Below are 20,989 nucleotides of genomic sequence, written 5' to 3' on the forward strand. Positions count from 1 at the left end.
ACAGCCACACACACACACACACACGCGCACACACACACATGCACGCACACTATTGCTACTTCTTTTACTATTGCTAAGTCACAGCATACAGATATAAAGCTGTTTTAGGTGGCCCAAATCATTTAGATTGACAACTTTGTTGATTTTTGTATGGAAGGCAACCTTAGTTTTACATGAACACTACTTCAGGTTCAACATTGATGCATGTTTTTGTGTAACTAACTGGATGAGACATCTCGTCTCACAAAACTGTTAAAGGTTAACTATGTTTAAACTCAACTGTCATCCTAATTCCCACACAGAGTATTCCCTGTTCTGCTATGTTGGTTCCATTAACTTTAGCTGAAGATAATCGCTTCTGCTTTCTCTTTACCCAGCTTGCCAGCTCAGATAGAAGAACTCAAGCCTCATTTGAACAGTCAGTATGCACCTACTCTGACAGTGTAAACCAGAGGAGGCTGAGTTCACCCATCCAGAATAAAGCGTTATTGAGGATGAAATGGGATTTTTAATTGGCTAGGGTTACAGTACCATGTAAGGGCTCCAACAGGTCTGGTGTTGTCACAATGACACTGTCCTACAATACAAGGCTGTGGCATTCAGCACAAATGTGTGTCTCTTCACATTACATGGACTGATGACATTATGGGAAGAAACATTTTGTGGAGCAGAACACAGGCCTTTCTGAAAATAAACCCCCTCATGACACTGTATTTGCATTTAAGACAGGTTTAGATTACTAGCACAGCAATATCTCATTTGTTTTTATTAAACACTGGAGACTAGATGTTTTGGAGTGCATTATGATCTGTCAGACTATAGAAGTTTTTTTTTAAGCTCTGCATTGCATTAACTTTACCTCTGAATTTATGATTAATGCAGGACTCCAGGGCTTACCTATCATGCTCCAAAGCCTGTTGTTCTTGGGAAATCAATATCTGAAAGGTGCAAGGATTTTACCCAGAGCTTCATGCATCGCTGGCTACTCATTCAGCATGTGTATGTATTTCTAAATGTATTGCTAATCGACCAGTGTAAAAGCAGATTCGAATGGAATGCATAGTATTGATAATGCATCGCAGAATTTTAACAAGCTGTTCTTTTACCAAAAGGATTGAATATGTTGTAAACAGAAGATAGTTTGGAATTAATGGAACTTTTTTAACAACCATAAACATGAGAAGTTATTCATTTGGTGTGATTGTATACAAAGCAGTGATGTTTAAAGGTTTATGTGAAGGTTATTACCAGCATAAGCAGTGGGCAGATGGGATCTAGCCATTAATGAACCATTATACTGATTAAAGCCCTCACCAGCAGAATTTATCTCTTTAATCATTGACCGTCTTTATTCTAAAAATGAATTAAGGCAGAGAGAGGGATTCCTGTCAGCCGGTCTTTTTTTCAAACTAAATGCTCTCCAGATGTAATTCTGATCTTTGTGTATTAATTTAGATTCCAACTCGTATAAAGTCCATAATCCTGACATATTGCCCTCCTCCCGGAAGGCGCGTCCTCGCACCGTAGAACAATAGAGAGGGGGGACACGGGTGGGAACTTGGGAGGCGGCTCAGGAGGAGGACGGACACCCAGGAGGGGGCCAGCAGGCAGAGACCAGGGAGGTGACGACGGAGGGAGGAGCCAGGGTGGATCAGACAGATGGAGGAGCCAGGGAGGAAACAGGAAGAACTTGGAGCAGGAGGAGCCAAGCAGGACCTAGGCCACAGCCATGATGGCGACCCACGGTGGAGCCGACGGAGGGAGGAGCCATGGAGGAAGAATGGCCACCGACTCCAGGGGGCCGACCAACGGCGGCGGAGCAGGTGGTGGAGGAGCCCGAGGCGGAGATGGAGAGCCGAGGAGCCAGGGCGACGGGGAGGATCCGGAGGTCCTAGGCGGAGTAGATTTCGCTGGCGACTGACGCGAAGGCATGGATCCGGGAGGCCGCGGTGGAGCCGTAGCGACAGAGGACTGAGGAGGAGCCGAGGGGATGAAGGAGCCTGCGGAGCCGGAAGGACGAAGGGACGAGGCGAAGCCAGAGTAGTGGAGTCCCAAGGTGCAGGATGGTCGACGCCAGACCAAAGCAGAGCCGGAGGGATGAGGGAGCCCGGCGGAGCTAGTGGACTGCCAGGTCACAGCGAAGAGGAGGGAGCTAAGAGTCATGGTGGAGCCGACGGGTCCGCGGGCCGAGGCGGAGTCCGGGGCTTAGAGGCTGGAGGCAGAGTCAAGGGATACTCCGACCACGGCGACGCTGGAGGATGGCAGTCCCACAGAGCTAGCACCGCATCGATGGTGGGCTGAGGGCGAGCAGAGGGGCTGCCAGACGACAGCGGAGGAGGAGGCAGGAGCGGGTGGGAGGGCGAGCATATGTGAGCCTCCGGGCTTTCAGGCCAGAACTTAGGAACGGGAGCCCTCTCCTCTTCGGTGTGGCACAGTCGCCGCGCCATACACAGCTCACCCTCAGCCGCGGTGCAGGGGGCGGAGCTCCTCTCCGTGCTCACACCCTCCGCGGCTTTCTCCCTCGTGGCGGGCATTGTTGCCGGCTCACACACCTTGACTGACATCTTCAGCAGCTCTGGTTCCGCGGCGATCCTCAGCTCTGTCGCTCCGTGTAGTGATGGCTCGTCGGTCGTGGCAGGCTCCGGCTCTCCGTCAGCGGTGGGCTGGGTCCTGGGTCCGGAGTGGCACTCCACTCCATAAAGGCCGCGAAATTCGCTCGAGAACCATCCTCGGACGACAGCGCTCTGCATGAGATGTTTAAACTGGCATCGTAGAACGCACAGAGCGCGTCGTCCGGGTAGCTGGTTAGAGCAGCGAGGACCAGGAACAGTCTAGTATGGCCCTCGAGCGATCTCTCCCCCTGCTCCAGCAGGAGGAGGAGGTACTCCGGACGGGAGAGGGGATCCATGGAGAAAACAACGGAAACAAAACACTGAGGGAAAAAAAACAGAAACAAAAACGGAGGGTAGACACACGGAGGTAACTGTTTCGGTTGGGTCTTCTGTCACAATTCGCTGGAGCACGGGCACGAGGAAACGAGGAGACGTGGAGATTTAACAGAACGAGAGTCTTTTATAATCCAACAGGGAGACACAGAGCACAAGGAAGACGTTCAAGACCCGACAAGGAAACATGAGGCAGACTACACATTTATACTAAACTTAACGAGGGACAGACATGTGCGGGAAATCAACTAATAAGGAGACAACAAGAACAGGAACATGACCAAATAAGGGAACACTGAAACAGAAACAGGGGCAAAACAGGTCCATAATCCTGACAATAATAATTCATTCATCAGTATTTATTTAAAAAATACATATTATTACATATTTAAAATAATACACATTATGAGTGGAGAGGGAAGTTTACCCACTTGTATTATAAACAAAGATTAATTTACATATCCAGTCATCATATCCAAAACTCATGTGCATGATTCAGCTGTTATTTCACTATGTTGCAGGTGAACATCTGAATATATCTGAACACCACATATGGACCCTGTGAACTGGAAAGCAGCTACTATCTCTCCCTCTCTCTCTCTTTTGCAGGTTTGACCAGATTCAATTGGAAGCACATGGTTGCTGAGAAATGAGCTGGGAGAAGTGACTCCTTTAACCTCTAAAGTTTCTGAAAGGAAGAAAAAGCAGGAAAGTTGGATCTGGTTGGCATGAGGAGATAGCGTGTGTGTGGGATTGGTGTGGTGGGTGAAATTGGGGAGGTGTTGGTCAGTCAAGTGGGAAAAGGCCTCAGTTTTTCATTTCATCAAATAATAAAACCCCCAAGCCCTTGTGGCCTTTATCTGTGCTGTGATCTAAGCACATATAAGGCTGAAACTCAATGCTGAGAAAGCAGCTGAAGGAAGTGATGATTACTACAGAAAGTCCAGGCAAAGTAATGAGAAAGTAGCGCAGGATAACATCAAAACCAATTAAGTCCATCCAGGTTCAATTCAACCTTGAACATTTTCAACCTGGTTTCTTCCATCTATTTTGAATCCTGTCTAAATGTACTGATTAATCTGCTTTAAAATACAGGGAATAATTCGCAGAGAATGAAGTGTGCCCGTTGATAGTTTATTTGTATGCTGTGCATTGTTTTAGTGCCCAATTCACTAAAGGAATTATGCAAATCTAGGCAACAAAGCAAACATGCTTCCAAAAATGTGTATTTTTAATTACTGTTGCACAGCTGTGGAGAATGCAGCAGACTATTACAATCTGGCATACTTTACTGGAACTGTAGCACCCTTCCACCACTTTCACCACTAAAATTTGTGTTTTCAAGGCACTTATAGGCGTATGCCTGATTATTGCACTCTTCTCCATCATTTGATCTTTATTTGATGAATTACTGCTGCCATAAAATGCAAATAAACATCTCTTTTTAAGAAAATTCTGTTTACCTCCTGCTGTCTGTGGGTGGTAATAGTGCTGCGTTTTGTAAATAAGCCACAATCTATAAATAATAAACCTAATTTACATAAAAAGACTTCCACTGATTTTACCGCCGATACTGTCTGGTTAAACTAGATAGCGTAAATTCGCCCCACGCTGTTTAGTCTCATCTGATTCTGAATGCTATCTTACAAACCCAGGACTTGCGATGTTATGGCGATAACTAATGTGGATTTTTGTCAGTTATATGAGCTGGAGGATGACTCAAAGTGAGCATGTGATAAAGAGATGCTCTGACAAATGCGTGACACACATGCAGTGGATTCATACCAAGTTATGCTCTATTTTCAGTAAATGACACCTTTAATTGATGCAGCGACTGGGGACTCATGTACCGCAAAGTCAGATGGGTGTGAAAATACAGAGGGACTGAGAAAGAGGGAGAAGTATTGCTAATGCTTTCTCTAAGCATGAAAAATGAGACCGAGTCTGTCTCAACCATATTATCCCTCTCCCAAAGTGCTTTGCAGACAGCCATTCATCTTTTTGCATCACACCCCCTTTATCTGTCACTCCAGTCTCATCTCTACACCTCTCATCCTGCTTCACTATCCTTCTCCACCTGAATATAATTTGCTGAAACTTTACCAAAGCAACTCAGGGCTTGTAACTCATCTTCATTGGCTCAGACCGCCTGACACTGACCGTCATGTCACACATCTCCATTGTCTGATCATCACCGTTACCCTCAGCTTCATAATAGCTCTGGCAGACCTGTTACAGATGTAGTGTTTAATGACAAACAGTAATCAGGAGGAATTTGGTGATGCATTTAATCTGTGGTTTTACAGCTTTGTCCATGGATGATTTTATCCCCTGAGGCAGATTCTTATGAGCTCACTTACTCAGCCTGACAGAAAGGGATGTTGGAACAGCATGATGAAAAAAGCACCGCACTGGGAAAGAGGGGGAGAAAAAAATCACAATTCGGCTTTGTATCTAAACGACAATCACTGGGCAAACTTTTCTTTGATGGCAACTCATTACGTTTTCACGTTTAAGTTCAATGAATGAATAAAAATGAACATTAGAATGTAGATAAACTAACTTTTCTGTATAATTAAAATGTTAGTTTTAACAAGTAATGGCATGCGGTTGGTATGAAAATCATTAACAGCCTGTCCAGCTCTATTGTACCTCTAAAGTTGTTTTACCTCAGAAAAAAATGCCAATGAGAAGTATATTGTAGGTGTTATTTATGCAGCTCTGTTTATGGGATTCTCTGTGTCCTAGTCATCATTGAATTTTTTTATGTTTTTGGTGGCCATTTGCGGATGCTTGTGTGTGACTGTGTACATTATTTGTAAGAAATGGAGGGTATATTGGAAAATATTCCTCTGTTATTTTGTTTCTCAATTCCTCACCACTCTTATCTGAATTTTTGGCAGGCAAGAGCTCTGCAAGTGACTCCTGTTCACATCCGTCAAGTGGTATTTGGACAACACCCATCCAGGAGAGCAAGATTGTTTGTGTGAGTACGCAGGACAAACACATCTCACAATATTACATTCAGAGAGATGAATGTCTCTTCTTTGTTGTTTTATCTGCCATGGTTATTTGGTGTGAGAGATGGTGGTCTCAAAGAGGATATTGATGATAAGCGTGCCAGTGAGAACAGCAGTTTTATTCAGGATGATGTTAGTCCTGTTGACCCAAAGACTGATAATTTTACTCCTGAAAGACCCAATGAACTCAAAACAGAAGTTTTGTGGCTTTGAGGCCATGTCTATTAGATTAGTACATACTAGAGTGAGTTTTTTTCTTTTATTTCATTATTTAATTTAATTTTTTATTTTAAAATGATTTTATTATAAAATTATAAAATTATAAATTTATTCAGAACTGAATGATTTAGCAGTTGAAATCTAAAATGTTTGAATTTTTATTTTATTTTGTCATTCTATTGTTATTTTATTTCAGGTTTTTTATTTAATTTTATATTTAATTAAATTTTATTATTATTTTTTTTTTAAATCTGACCAAAAATGTTCCATCAAACTGCATCTGCCATATTTTCAGAACTGATGGCTCAAGTGTTAGTTTATATTTAGCCGTTGAAATCTAAAATGTTATATTATTTTATTTTTACATTTTAATTTAATTAAATTGTATAGATCATTTTAATTATGTTTAGCAGTTGAAATCTAAAATGTATTTCAGGCTTTAGCTCAAATAATTATTTTGTTAAATTTAATTGAACATAAATTCAGTTTTTGTTAAAGTATATTTGTGAATTAATTATTTTTTCTCATGTAAATTCAGTGAAACTGAACTCACTTCCAATCGCACATTGCCTGCTTTGCTGTTGATCTTTGCTGACTATGTGGGGAAGGCTGGCTTGAAAGCCTCCCATCTTCCCCACTGGCAGCTCCTCCATTACTTACAAAGTGCTTCATCTCTCTCTGCTAAGGCTGGTCTACTGTGCTACTTCTGATTAATGACTGTGCCATTCCAGCTCAATTTATTACCATACATTTCACCATGCAATACAATCCAGCACGTTCACCCTGTGCGGAGGTATTAACGTTGTGCCATGATACTTGACACTATAATAGTGAAAATTATAAGAACTTATTTGTCTGGCATTTGAGACACATCCATTAGGCTGACTTGAATAATAGCTGAGCTGAATCTAAGACGGAACCTACTGCCCCTCAGGTGCTTATATGAACACATTTAATACTCAAAAGAGCATTATATAATAATAAACTCCTTTGAGGATCAGAAAATATCTGACAGCATTGAATAGAAACGATCAAACTGTGATATTTCATACATTACCTGGAAGATATACAATACTCTGGGTGTAGATTATAGAGATAAGCATAAATGTTCTCTTTTATATGAGAGAAAGTGTCAAAACTAGAGAAAGTTTGTCAGCACTTTTGTGCCTCACGGGATCAGCACTAATGGTTGGAACTCTGGGTAGCTTAACAGGCAGATTGTGTTGGTGAGAAAGTATGTCCTTATTAAGCTCTCCACATTCACTGTGTCTGAACAAACATGCTTCGACTTCTCACCCGCAACCATTTATTCAGTTAAAGTCAGCTTTTTTCCCCCCAATCTTCACAGTTCACTAGACAAGATTCATCTTGCACTTGTGGAATCTGACTAAGGCTCTGCTCCCACATTCCTGCCTCTGCTTTGCCTTTCCAACATCCAAACACGCAGGACTGCCTCATCACCTGTCGTTCTGCTTTTACTTTCTGGCTGTGCTGGCACTTTTGCACATTCACTGCCAAGAACAGCAGCACTTTTAACTGTTATTTCATTTATTTTTATTTTATTGCACCCACTCGCATAGCAATGTAAAAGAATCTGCCCACACTGTCAATAGCATTTGCAGTACAGCATTCTCATAGATGTCTACTATATAGGGGAAGTCGTGGCCTAATGGTTAGAGAGTTGGACTCGTAACCTAAAGGTTGCGGGTTCGAGTCTCGTACCGGCAGGGATTGTAGGTGGGGGGAGTGAATGTACAGCGCTCTCTCCCACCTTCAATACCATTAGAGTATATATATACACAGCAGACAACAGATCTTTTCTCTCTTAATTTACTGTCTTCAAATGGAATACACAATAGTGTGCTTGTTTTCCAGTTATTTTTTACTTTACAGTGCTTGTTCAGATACTTGAAGGACTGACTGTCCTAAATGATGCTCTCAGATGTTGTTTCTCTCTTCATGCTCCTGTTGGCTGCTTTTTGGCCATCCCCTGTTATCGACCCATTAGACAAAGCAAAATGGAATTTCTCTGCACCCTTTTAGTCTATTGTTTCCCTTTCAGTCACACTAAGGTAATTCGTTTTTCAGGAGCCGTGTTTCACTCCCCTTTCACTCCTGGCTGATTGCCTTGTAGAACAGACCTGTCCATGTAACATTATCCTTGGTCTATGCTCTTTACCTCTAATTTATCTGTCTAGTGAATGCCAGGATAACCAGGGCCTTTGACATATCCACATCCCTCTGAAATGCCATGTTCTGTTTGGATAGTTTTTGTTGGATTGGCGGATTTGCCAAAGTTTGCCCAATTTTTCAAAGTTTGTCTGAAGCACTTGGTAGCAAGTTAACAAGAGATTCACAAGCAAAACTAGTCAGCTTTGTTTTCTGAGTTATGTGAAATAACCACTGCTAGTTCTTACTCTTCTGAGTTTCCTGTATAGATAACCATTCTTCTGTGGAAACTGCCTTGCTGTTACTGTATTTGCGTTTCTTCTGCTTCTGTCTATGACTGTGCTATCATCTTTTTCAGATAAATCTGCCCCTAAATGGCATGTAAAAACAATGTTTTGCATTGGCCAGCTGCAAGGAGGACCAGAATGTGTGCTGTTGACCAAAGGTTTGGCTTCACAATGCTGATTGAATGGTAACATCTGGAAGTGAGGCAACATCAAATTAAAGGCAAGTCAGCAAAATTAAAAGGAAAAAAAGTTGTATTTGCATTGCATTCCTATTCCTAGTACCATAGCTAAAATGCGTTATGGAAATGATGGAAGAAAGACCAAACAAATCAACAACACACACTTATAAATACCTGCTCCTTTCTCCCTGTTTTATCAAAAATGAGAGACAAGTACAAACTTGTTTGTTTCCTGTCTTATCCAGAGTGCTTTTCCAGAGATGCTGGGGATGGCATGGAGAGAATCATAAAATCAATAGATCATAAACGCAGTTTCATCAAGAATCACACACGATGGCCATTGTTTTAGCAAACTTACTTTGTACTGGCTCCAATCATGTATGCAACTCCCACTTTTCACCATCTAATAAAATTCCAGTGGATAAAATCAACTTACTCTCTAAAAATAAAGGGTTTTTATTGGAATCTATGGTTTCATGAAGAACCCTTAACATCCATGGAAACTTTCCATTGAACAAAAGGTTCTTCATAGAGGAAAATGTTCTTCATGCTAAGAAAAAAATGGTTCTTTTAAGAACTGTTCACTGAAAGGTTCTTTGGGGAACCCAAATGGTACTTCACTACGAAAACCCCCTTTTGGAACCTTTATTTTTAAGAGTGTACATTCCTATCATTGAATGTCCTGTTGCGCTCTCAAATATGTCAAATTGTGGAAATAAATTGGATTGCAAACACCAATTCAGATCGACTTTAACCGGTTTAAGATGAGAGATTAATTGCAAAATCGAGAAACAAAGAATAGGCACATGCTTTTCAACAGCCCATAGACTGTATAAAAACATGGACGTAGTGTCCGTGACGTCACCCGTAGGGTTCCGAAGAGAGTTTTTGAAGCTCAAAAGTGGGCGGAGGCGGCCGTCGCCATCTTGGCAGTGCGTCACTGCGCGTCAATCCCGGATAATCGAAGATGGGCAAAGAGGCGGGACCTGGTTGTTGAAACCACGCCCACCTAGCTCGATGGTGGTGACAGCAGCGGCAATCCACCTGTCACTCAAGTGGCCACGCCCTTAATTATGCAGAACTTTAAGGCTTAATATAATTTAAACGGGTGAGTTTAAAAAAACTTCACCCCCCTCACAGTTGTCATGAAGGGCAAAATTAGCTATATAGACCAAAATAATTTTTTGAACCAGGCTGTAAACGTTTTTTTTTTCTGCTGTAAAGTTGGGCATTTTAACATGGGGAGTCTATGGGATTGACTCCCTTTTGCAGCCAGCCTCTAGCGGCCAGTTGACGAATTACAGTTTAAGTCACTTCCTTGTTGGCTTCACGAGAGAGAGTGGGAGGTTTCCGCTTGGCCGCGCCGTACCAGGCTCAGGTGGAAATACAACTGGAACCGTACCTGACAGTTCTTAGAACCGTTCGGCCCGATAGTGGAAAAGCGCTTTAAACAACCGTGCTGAGCCGTGCTGGTAGAGTGCGTGTGCGTGACGTCGCCACTCTGTTGCCTGGCTACCAGTTTCTCCATAGCTGGCTGAGCGAAAGCGCGCTATTTGATCAAACAGCCAAGTAAACAGCTAGGCCTACGCTACGTTCAATATAAAAAAAGAATTATTATTTTTTCTGAGACAGTTTGGTCTGTGGAGGAAACATTTGCGCTTATTGATATTATAGGCTACCCGTCGTCGCCTTCTGTTTATTTTATTTTTCGCGTCAAGAGTTGTGTCCTTTTTTCTGTTATTTAACGAGGTAAATATCGTATAAAAAAGGAGTCCCAAAAACAGAAATACCTGGTCATCGTCCATATCGCTGTTTGCATTACAATTGCGTTACCAAGGCAACGACTACGCATTTGTATTACATTCCAAAGAGCTCCGTTATGAGCACCACAGTGGAAAATGAAACCGTATCCGTGCTGACTGGCCCGGATCGGCACGGAATGGTACGCTTAAGCAAAGAGAACCGTTCGGCCCGATAGTGGAAAAGCAGCTTAAGAGTGTAACTTAGTGTGCCGATCATATTGTGAGAAATTACTTAATAATTAAATATAGCTGTTATAAATAAATGAATTGATTTACGGTTCTGGTGTCCTTGAGCAAAGTTTAATTAATGATTTGTCATTTAGCTGTCACTTTTGTCCTCACTGTCGTGCAGTGCACTTTTTAAAGAAAGTCCTCCTGAGGTTAAGTGCCCTGTTTCAAGGATGAAATGGTGATGGATCAACTTTAGTCTCAGCCTCAGACTGCACGTCTGTATACTGGCTCTGATATTGAGTTACAAGAAATGTAACACAGAGTTATCCGAAATAATTGGTTCCAATCTGATTTCATGTCAAAGTGGAAATGAATTTCTATTAGTTTTTTAGTCAATGGTGATTACAAGATCAGGATTTTTAAAATTATTTTTTTCATAGAGATTGCACGCACAATGAACATTTTGTACACTGCAATAATTAGGTTACAATAACTTTAATTCTATTAATCATAGACGTTTTCATAACTTTACATTTAAGTATTTATTAATTTCCATGGCTTTGCAGTACTACAAATCGCTGCTTATAAAATCCTCTGATATTTCCAGGTTTTTCAATGCAGTGGGAGCCCTGCTTATTGTGAGCCCATTTCACAAATAACGGAGAGAAATTCAGAGCGAGTCTACTGTGTTAGAAGCGCATCAAGAACAGGCAGGTCCGTAAAAAAAGCGCTGTTCCGCGGTAGGTGGTGCTAAACGCATTCACATTTTGTCGGTACCTCGGTGGGTACACGGGATGATTTTAATTGCGCTGGACAGCGTCCATCGTCACTCACAGTCTTAGCAAGTCAGCGCGCTGCGCACGAGAGCAACAACCTCATTTCTGGATATTAGGCACTATAGGGGCAAGTGCGCGAGCGCAGCGCGCGGACACAATTCGCTTTCGGTCGCTGAGAGAGAAGCGCGCGATTGGTTTTCAAACTGAAATGAGTCGTTAACGGCCGTTTGAAAATGAAGAGGCTTTCTCGAAAGCTGACATTAGTTCTCGCAGCGTTGTTTTGGATAGCCGCTTTACTCTATTTCATATTGCTGAATAGCCGGAAAATACTACCTGACCAAAGAAACGAGCAACCGCAAGTTAAAGAGGTGAGTGATAGCCTACATCATGATACGTTAGAAATAACAAACCTCATGGACGAAATGGCTTGATTTTTGTGGTTTATTGCTTTTTAAAACCTGTCAGTAACTCTTTAATTCTTTATTTTTCGTCTTCGGTGAGAAAATATTTGTGAAGGTGCACCACTTTTACTATAGCGTACCTGATCCAATAATAAAGGGCAAAATTGTCCATTATATATTTAAAAAAAAAAAAAAAAATTATCTTGTCGGGTGTGTAAAACAGGTCAGTTTAGTGAGATGAATTTTTGAACTTATTCTGAACCAGGAGGAGAAATTTAGCTTACTTTTCCCTCGGGAGACGAAATAATATGCTTTGCGATAACCTTTTCACATTTTATTTGTTGAAAAATATATTTGTGTAATAGCCAATTTGGTCTCTTTTCCTATTCAAACATGAATTCCTATCAGTCAGTATGATGGACGCACTGAAATAGCTTTAATACATAAGTGCGTACACGAGGGAGGAGATATTCAATCTAGATTAAAAGTAAATATTTAAATAGGCTATATGAAAATGGTCGTAATTAACGCTATAAACGAACCTGGAACATTTGTATCCCTGACATTTGCTTTAGAAACAAGTGTTCAGTATGAAGGTAGAATGACGTCAAAAAGATTTGCATACGCAGGGTAAGAGTTGTGGAAGTGTACATAAGACTGTAGGCGTAAATTAAACCCCTTTTTGACTCCCCACAGGAAAGACAAATCACAAATGAGATCTCTCTGAGTTGTTTCTCATAGACAGCAATGAGTTTTATTAAGGTTTATTTCTTAACAGAAAGTCTTCTATTTTCTCTTGAGAAGTATTAATCTCTCATGTGGTTCATCTGGTCTGGAGTTTCAGAAGTCTGTTTGCCAAGATACCAGAGTCTGAGATTTCAGCATGAACTCAAAAATCAAATTGCTTCAAAAATCAAATTATGTGTGCTGTATTATCCTTTATCCACGTTTATTTTATATCTCTATATTCTTAGCTGTCTCATTTGTGTTTATTTTATTAATCTTAAAGACATTTAAGGAGAAACATCTGGGACAAAACTGATGCTTAAAGGGTGTATAAATATGCAAACTCGAGATGATTGAACTGTCATATATTTTTCTCTTATACATTATATGAAATATACTATATAAAATAGTTTGGTATGTGTGAGATTAAATAGTGAATGAAGGAATGTATAGTTCTCTAGTTCTGAAGATGTGCTGGATTTTACCAGGAGGCACCAATCAATAAATAATTCCACTGTTTTGTTCAATAGCTATCATGACTAAGATAGAAAGTAATGTAAACTGAAGGTCAAGGATATTCACAAACAGTATAAAGCGAGGTGATGCACATATGTGTTGCATTAATAAATAGATCTAGTGGCTGTATTATTGCTGTATAGGATGCGTAAATCTGCAGCAAAGTCTTGTACATCTTGTAAGTCAGTTTTTCATACAAACAGCGGCTGGTATATGACAATAAAGTATCACTGAGGGTAATGGGGTATGAAACATGATGCATGGTGTAATATATCTCAACACTGAGCAACACTCTACAGGAACAGAAATATGAAAACAGTTTGCACATGCTCCTTACATCTGTACAGAGACAATGATGGACTTTTTATGGTATAATGATCAGATTTATCTAAAAAAAATGCAGAAAGAATTCTTAGCTGGTGAATGCTTGAGCATTGATGGATTTGACTTTTTTATTCTCAGTTTTTCTGTACATCCTTGTGTATGTAAAACTAAAAATAAGTTAAACAGTTAATGTGGCCTTGAAAACCGCCAGGTGATAGATTTTGCAGACACTCCCCCTTTAAATACAACTAAGCACTGGTAGAGAAATGTCTACTTTAGTATTCTGTGTTGAGCATCATGTTTCCATTTGCTGTTTGCTTCAATATCTATTTTCTGTAATAACCCTGACAGGGAAGGCCGAACCTGCAATAGCTGTTATTGGTGAGGAGGAATGTGAAATACAGGGTTGGTGCAACGGCTGTTGAGGTGAATGCGGTGTGTGTCACGGTGGCCAGTGTGTTCAAACCATTCATCAAATGGTGGTGACATCTCACTCAGATTCGATGGGAAGATACTCCCCCATCAGCAGAGTGATGCATTATCTTTATAATGGTAAGGGAGGACTGAGATATCACCCATGACATCTGCTATTACCATGATTCATGGCAGATTTGTCCCACAATACAGATTACACAAGCAGACAGTGTTGTTGTGGGGTATATTCACAGTGGCTTCGTGTCATTGGCGTTGAGGTGTTAGACTGGACCGGACAGATGGAGTTTGATGGATTCATCATTTGCCTGCACATGAATTCTGACAGAACATTGGAATGAATAATTTTAATGCAATACCACAGACCAATTTTACAGTCATGCATGGATTCTGTACCTGCTGAGAGTGTGCTGAGGCCTTTAAAAAAGCAGCAGGATTTCAAAAGAAGTTCAGATGTGTGGTTTAGTGCATTGCAAGAGGGCAGAGGCTTTGGTGGAATAGAACGCTCTATAAAAAGGACCCACATAACCACACATACAGAGTACAGACGACAGGACAGGGAGGATCCAATTACCACTTCCTCAGTCTGTCCTACTCCTCTCATTAGAAGGCTGAGCTCTGTGGGAGCCGGGGGAACACTGAGCCCCAATCGTGGCACAGCTCAGATGCCCTGATCAGTGACTGTGGAGCATCAAGGAGCTAATGATTTCAGCGGGGAGTGTGGGGGTGTTTATGCAAACGCTGTCTTTTGAAGGTGATTAAAATTGTTAAGCAGATAGGAAATTTGTCACATTGATTCAGAACCTGTCATCTTTGTTTTCATGTGTTAATTAAATTCTGTTTCTATTACTGAGTATTCTTAATCATTAAAAGAGGTAATTTTGCAGTGACTCACTGTGCCCTAATCCAAAATGTCGAGAGTAACAATGATGTTACATTTTTACTAGCGCTCTCACCTTTTGTCATTTCAACATTAGCTCAGCCTGTAGGCTTGACATGTCGCTTTAAAGTTGCTAGGCTGTTTTAGACAAACTCAGAATGGATGAAGTGCCTGTCGTGTTGTGAGTAATAAGAATTAAATACTGGACTAATATACTAGGCATAATATACTACACAACTTTTTTTTTGCCCTGATTTGCAGTCTGGGTGAGTCAATGCTGATTGCCGAAAGTCAGTCTGCAGATTTTGGGCAGTCCAGTTTAATACATTTCACAGAAAATTGTGTAGTGTATAATGGGCACAGACTATATTTTTTATCTTCAGATTATGAATCCATCCTGTCGGAGGATATCAAACATATTTAATATTTTAGCCGATTTTAGAACACACTAGTTGCGTCTGAAATTGCATAAGGTCTAGTAGGTACTATGTTTGGTTTGAAACTTACTTTGCCTACTATACATTATGAAAATTGGCATATTCTGTTGCAGTTAATGGTTTTTATTTGTCACTTAGCAATGCATGTGTTTGTTGTGTTCTGAATGACTTGAAAGTCTGGTAGTGTGTGATCGTTTAGTGTCTTTTAGTGTACAATGCCCAGCTTTTCTCTGTTACATTTACAAAGTCGCCAAGTGTATGATACTTAGTGTTTTCAGATTTTAAAAGTTGTGTTTTGTATTCCAGCCTTAGGGATGGTTGATAAGGCCATTGCTGAGGGTGTGTAGTGGGTTTATTTAATTACTTATTTATTTGCAGCAATACTTTTAAGGGGATGAATTTATATATGCTTTAAAGGGTTTAAGTGTACTGTTCATCTGTAAATTCATCCACTTTTTAATGCACAGGGGATGGAACTTAAAATCGTCTGCTGTAAAAGATTACACTTATAAAAATACCTATTATAATAACAATGTCTCCGTTTTTGTGAGAACTATGGGAGTTTTGTGCAATAAAGGTTAGAGATATTTAGCCTATACATTAAATATCTGCTAGCAACCCAGTTGAAGAGCTGTGCGTTCTTGGATCGAGTCTGTATTTTTTACCTATTGGGCTATGTATACATGCAGACAGACGTCTTTTGCTGTTGCTCACTGAGTTCTTTATTGCCTCACAGTGAGCTTTGCCTTTCTAAACCAGCAAGTCAACTAAAAAAATTGTTTAGCTTTTAAAAACCATGTCTCTGTTCTGTTCCATTCTATTGCACTCTGTCCAGTTGTGTCCAAAATCGACTCCTGTATGAACACTCCATGAGAGACTTGTTTGATTGGGGTCCCTAATTATTCAAATGTGATTTTGAAAATATGTAGTTTTGCATATCCCTAATGAGAACATTTACATATTGTTTGTATTATGAGAATGTGTGCATCTGCATTTCAATATCAGCCTGGCTTTTAGACAGACAGATACCACCAATATTATCTGATACTAATATGACTTGGAAACTGAAATGGCGAGTGGAATTGAAAGCCCAGCCATTATCTTGCTAAGCAGTCTAAAGAAACAGACATGTGCAATTACCCACCTCTGTTACTGGCTGTAAAGATGCTGTTGTGGCTGTTGTAAAGCAGCAGGCCATGACATCCCAACCATACACACAATACTGTGAAAAGGCTTGTGAGCTCACTGGTGAATTCTTAACTCATTGTGTTTACAATGCCCTGAAGTCCACTCACTCCAGAAGTACAATTTAATAGCTCAATATTAATGCTGTTGTTTTATTGCAAAAAAGAGAGTACGAAGTTTCTTGAAATTATTCCAACTAGGAACTTTTTAGGCCAAATTCACACTGCACCGACAGATGAAGACAAATGGCAACAAGACGCGTTCGTCAGATTTTGTCAGATCAGTGTGTTGTTGGCATTAGTTAGCACTTGTATTCACCGAATGAACATGTTGAATCAGCGTTTGTCAGGTTTTGGAATGTCTGAGAAATGACACCGTAATTGGTTGGCTGTCGCCTTTGGTCTGTGTCTGTTGCCGCAGTTTGAATTGGCCTTTAAGAGGTGGTTTGTGCTTGATGACATTTGGGTATTTTTATATTTCGAGGTACTTTTCGGGTACTTTTTTAAATTACAGATTACTTTTTCTGATCATACTTGATTTATTCTTTACATGTCTGTGCATGACCTTCAATAAAGCTCATATTTTGAAAAATTCTGGGTTTTTTGTAAAACAAAACAAAACAAAAAAAGGTCATCTTATTCTCTGTATCCCCTTAGTCCTAATTAGCAATACCTCTGAAACTGCACCTGCATAAACATGGGTTATTGATTTATTATGTGTATTTTCATTGTAACAACCCTCGCTATTGTTTTAAGCAGAATCTCTACACAAATACGAATGCTAGTGGCAGTTATTTCCATGGAGGGCAGTAGCTGCATTTGGGAACGCAGGAGAGAAGGAGGCATCATCATCAGTCAGCATTCATACAGGCGTCTGGGGAGAAACTAGCAACCTGCTGGCATGGGTAATCACCACCCCCAACCATAACCAACAGCCTCCCGCCCCCTTAATGGTCTAACATCAGCAGAAAAGCTCAAGGAAATAATAAGTGGGAAAACATGGAAACTCTCAAGCTGCTGTCGGTGCAGAATGTGGAGGTTTATTAAATTATGATTGATATGGCCTTATGGATTTCAAGACGTAGTGTGTTCAACCCTCAATATTCGTGACTACAGCTTGCTGTGTGCCTCATATTTCGAGGGGTTTGGTGTGATGGTGCTGCAGAACACTGAAATATTAATGACTTTCTTATGATAACTGAGAATATTGCCTATAGCAACTTTGTTTACTTTTTCCCACTCTTTTAAATAGTTTACTGAACATGTCTTTCCACCAAGTGAACATGCTCATATCAGAGTCTTGTGTTTTACAGTGGATTATTATTATTATTATTATTATTATTATTATTACTGGATTTGAAACTATTTATTTTGAAAGATGCTAGGATTTGTTCAGACCTATAGAAATTACTTATGTAGCCTAAAGCATCTTTGACTTCCAGTGTTTTTGTGGAACAAGACAAACAGTACAAGACAGACAGTGAAAACTGGATAGGCTAAATAATTTCAATAAGTCTGATTCCTGTGTTTTCATTATGTTGTAGATCTCAGATGCTGAGTGGGATGACCTGCTGGAAGAGTTTGAAGAGAAACGCTACCTCAATGCTCACAGATGGAAGCCAGGCCAGGACCCCTACAGTCTGTATGCCTTCAATCAAAGAGAGAGCGAGAGAATCCCCAGCAACAGAGCGCTTAGAGACACCCGACATTACAGGTAAGCCCTGTGTGTGTGTGTGTGTGTGTGTGTGTGTGTGTGTGTGTGTGTGTGTGTTATATATATATAATATCCACACGGTTCATATTAAATGAATGAAGGTGCATCTGTGAGTTCTTGAAAACTTTTAGAAACTGATGAAAGGTGTACTGAGATAAAAAAAAGAGAAAGGATTTAAATTTCATGAGCAACATTTTTATGAGTGCTTCTCGGGTTCTCTAAGGTCGATATGCTGTACTAGATTATGAAGCATTTACACTACTATTCAAAAGTTTGGGTTTGGTAAGATTTTTAAAGTGATTTTGATAGAAGTTTCTTATGCTCTTGGAGGCTGCATTCATTTGATCAAAAATGTATTAAAACAGTTATATTTTAAAATATTATTACAATTCAAAAATAAAAATTTTTCTATGTTAATATATGTTAAAATAAAAATGATTCCTGTGATGGCAAACCTGAATTTTCAGCAGTCATTACTCCACTCTTCAGTGTCACATGATCCTTCAGAAATCGTTCTAATATGCTGATGTGGTGCTCAAGAGAAATATTTCTTCTTATTATCAATGCTGAAAACAGTTGTGCTGATAGAATAATATTCATAGAAATCATAACATAAATATTTTTGCTATCACTTTAGATCAATTTTATGCATCCATGCTAAATAAAAGTATTAATTTCTTATTATTTTATATATTATAAAATCTTACTGACCCCAAACTCAGATTTTGGTAGAATTAATCAATCATTTTGAGATTGTTCTGCTGTACTATCAGCCTTTAGTTCTAATTCAGCAATTGCACAGACAAAACTTGGCCACAACCACATTTTTCCTCACTCACTGCCATATGCAATGGCCAGCAAATGTATAATATAAACTAAAAAGAGGTGGATCATTGTTGTTTCAGAAATTCCGCAGATAACAATTATTTGATTGTTAACATGATTTAATTTGCATTGGTAATTGAGCTTCTTTATGAACGCTGTCTGTGATATTTGGCAGAGCTCTGTGGCAACATGACCTTGTGGCATTTGCAGCTCATGAAATGAGACCACTCCTGGCCACAGTACATTTTCACTCTGCAGCACTGTGGGAGGTCAATGACTCATTAGTGCATGTCACTTTCTTCAGTCAGAGTGCCACATTTCATTTTGCAGCTATTTCTGGATTCTTTTCATGTTTACCATGTTTACACCTGATATTAACATCCATCTCGGTTAATCAGATCGCATGTGATCAGCTGTGACAGATTTTCTCATGTTTGCACCTCATGTGACCACTGTCCACATGTGATCAGATGTTAAATCCAGGTATAAACAGGATCAAAGTCTTGTGTATTCACAACTGATAAATCTTTATTTGCATTCCATGAATAAACAAGAACATTGATCATAACGTTCTCAACATCATAGTCTGAGTTCAGAAAACTCAGTATTATTTATTGTTCAAGTAACTAGGTTAGGCCCAGATGAAATCTGCAGACATTTTTTGTAGGGATGTAACGATTCACTCAACTCACGATGCAATACTGATTTCATGATACAATTTTTTCATGATTATATATATATTTTTTTTATTATTATTTAAAAAAAAATAAAAAATCAGATTTAAGACAAATGATAAGTTAAAAGATGTCCTTTTATTATTGCTTGGACAAAATGCTGAGCATTTCTTTGTTAAAGGGATAGTTCACCCAAAAATGAAAATTTGATGTTGAGGTGTGTACGCGCTCTGGTGTAGTTGATGCAAGCGCCGGAAGTGATCTCTCGCGCGTATACTGCGTTGTTTTGTTTACACAGTGCACAAACATTGTAGGTACGACGGCTAATCAAGTCAAATAAATAAATAACACAAATAAAATCTCTTCATATAAACAAACCAGGCTTTGCCTGTGCTCTTTCCATTCAGTTAGAGGCAACCACTGTATTTTAATCATGATCCAAATAAAGATGCTGCATACATGCCGCATTAGCAGTTTTTAAATCTAAATTAGATTGTATAATTTTGAAATTTGAAGCAAAAACGGAATGGTCTGACTTTTATGCTACATAATATGCTACATAAAACATCTGAACGAGACAAAAACAGCTGACAGACTGAATGAGAACGCAATTTCACTCTCTGACAGCAGGTGGCGCTTATGGAACAGCAGCAATACAGTCTTTCCTTGGTTACAAAGCAGCGCTGTGCTTATGAACACTGCTTTAATATGCATTACACAGAGTCAAGATGAAAAGAAAATATCATCTAAACTTTTCTAAAGACAGTCAGTTCCCCTCAGAGAAACATTCATATAAACTCCTTCTCCCAACTGTATCGCAATTCATTTAACATCTTTGTATCATCACATGTTTGTATCGATTTGCAACCGGCTCGCAGTGCATCGTTACATCCTTAATTTATTGCACTTTCTTAAAAATAAATGCAAGTCCTTAGTTTTAATCACTTTTTTATTAGATTAAAAATAAAATACAATAAAAATATAAAAACAATATACATATTAGTAGACTAGGCTTATTATATTTTACAGTTAACTTACGTCTTGTAACAACAGTAACTAAAATAACCTTACTGGTGTTTAGTAAACATCACATGCAGACTTTTCTGAGAATTGCAGATGTATTTTACAATGTAGGCCCACAGACCCACTCTTTTGTCAACAGAGAAAATTATTGATGAATGTGTCTTGTCAATTAAAACCTAACCATGGGTTATTCTCGGTTGCACAGTCTCCAAAAATATGCAGGTATGTGTCAGGTTTATGAGAAATCATCTAGAGAGCTTTTGGGGCCTCTATAGCAGTGCAGTA

The 20,989-nt window shown here is 39.7% G+C and overlaps 1 protein-coding gene and 1 long non-coding RNA gene across 2 annotated transcripts in view; both read left to right on the forward strand.

The window, feature by feature from the left end:
* Positions 1-8,854, forward strand: part of LOC107675077 (uncharacterized) — a 9,855-nt gene extending 1,001 nt beyond the window's left edge. The window contains exons 2-4 of the long non-coding RNA XR_001632573.1: positions 883-999; positions 3,555-5,931; positions 8,712-8,854. This is a non-coding gene — a long non-coding RNA (uncharacterized LOC107675077). The remainder of the gene's footprint in view (positions 1-882; positions 1,000-3,554; positions 5,932-8,711) is intronic.
* Positions 8,855-11,635: 2,781 nt separating this feature from the next.
* Positions 11,636-20,989, forward strand: part of LOC107675076 (polypeptide N-acetylgalactosaminyltransferase 14-like) — a 55,326-nt gene continuing 45,972 nt past the window's right edge. Inside the window, exons 1-2 of the mRNA XM_016469282.1 lie at positions 11,636-11,936; positions 18,013-18,182. Coding sequence (XP_016324768.1) covers positions 11,802-11,936; positions 18,013-18,182 — 305 coding nt within the window. The 5' untranslated portion in view covers positions 11,636-11,801. The remainder of the gene's footprint in view (positions 11,937-18,012; positions 18,183-20,989) is intronic.

The sequence above is a fragment of the Sinocyclocheilus anshuiensis genome, unplaced genomic scaffold (genome assembly GCF_001515605.1).
Source record: "Sinocyclocheilus anshuiensis isolate Anshui unplaced genomic scaffold, SAMN03320099.WGS_v1.1 scaffold776, whole genome shotgun sequence".
NCBI lineage: Eukaryota > Metazoa > Chordata > Actinopteri > Cypriniformes > Cyprinidae > Sinocyclocheilus > Sinocyclocheilus anshuiensis.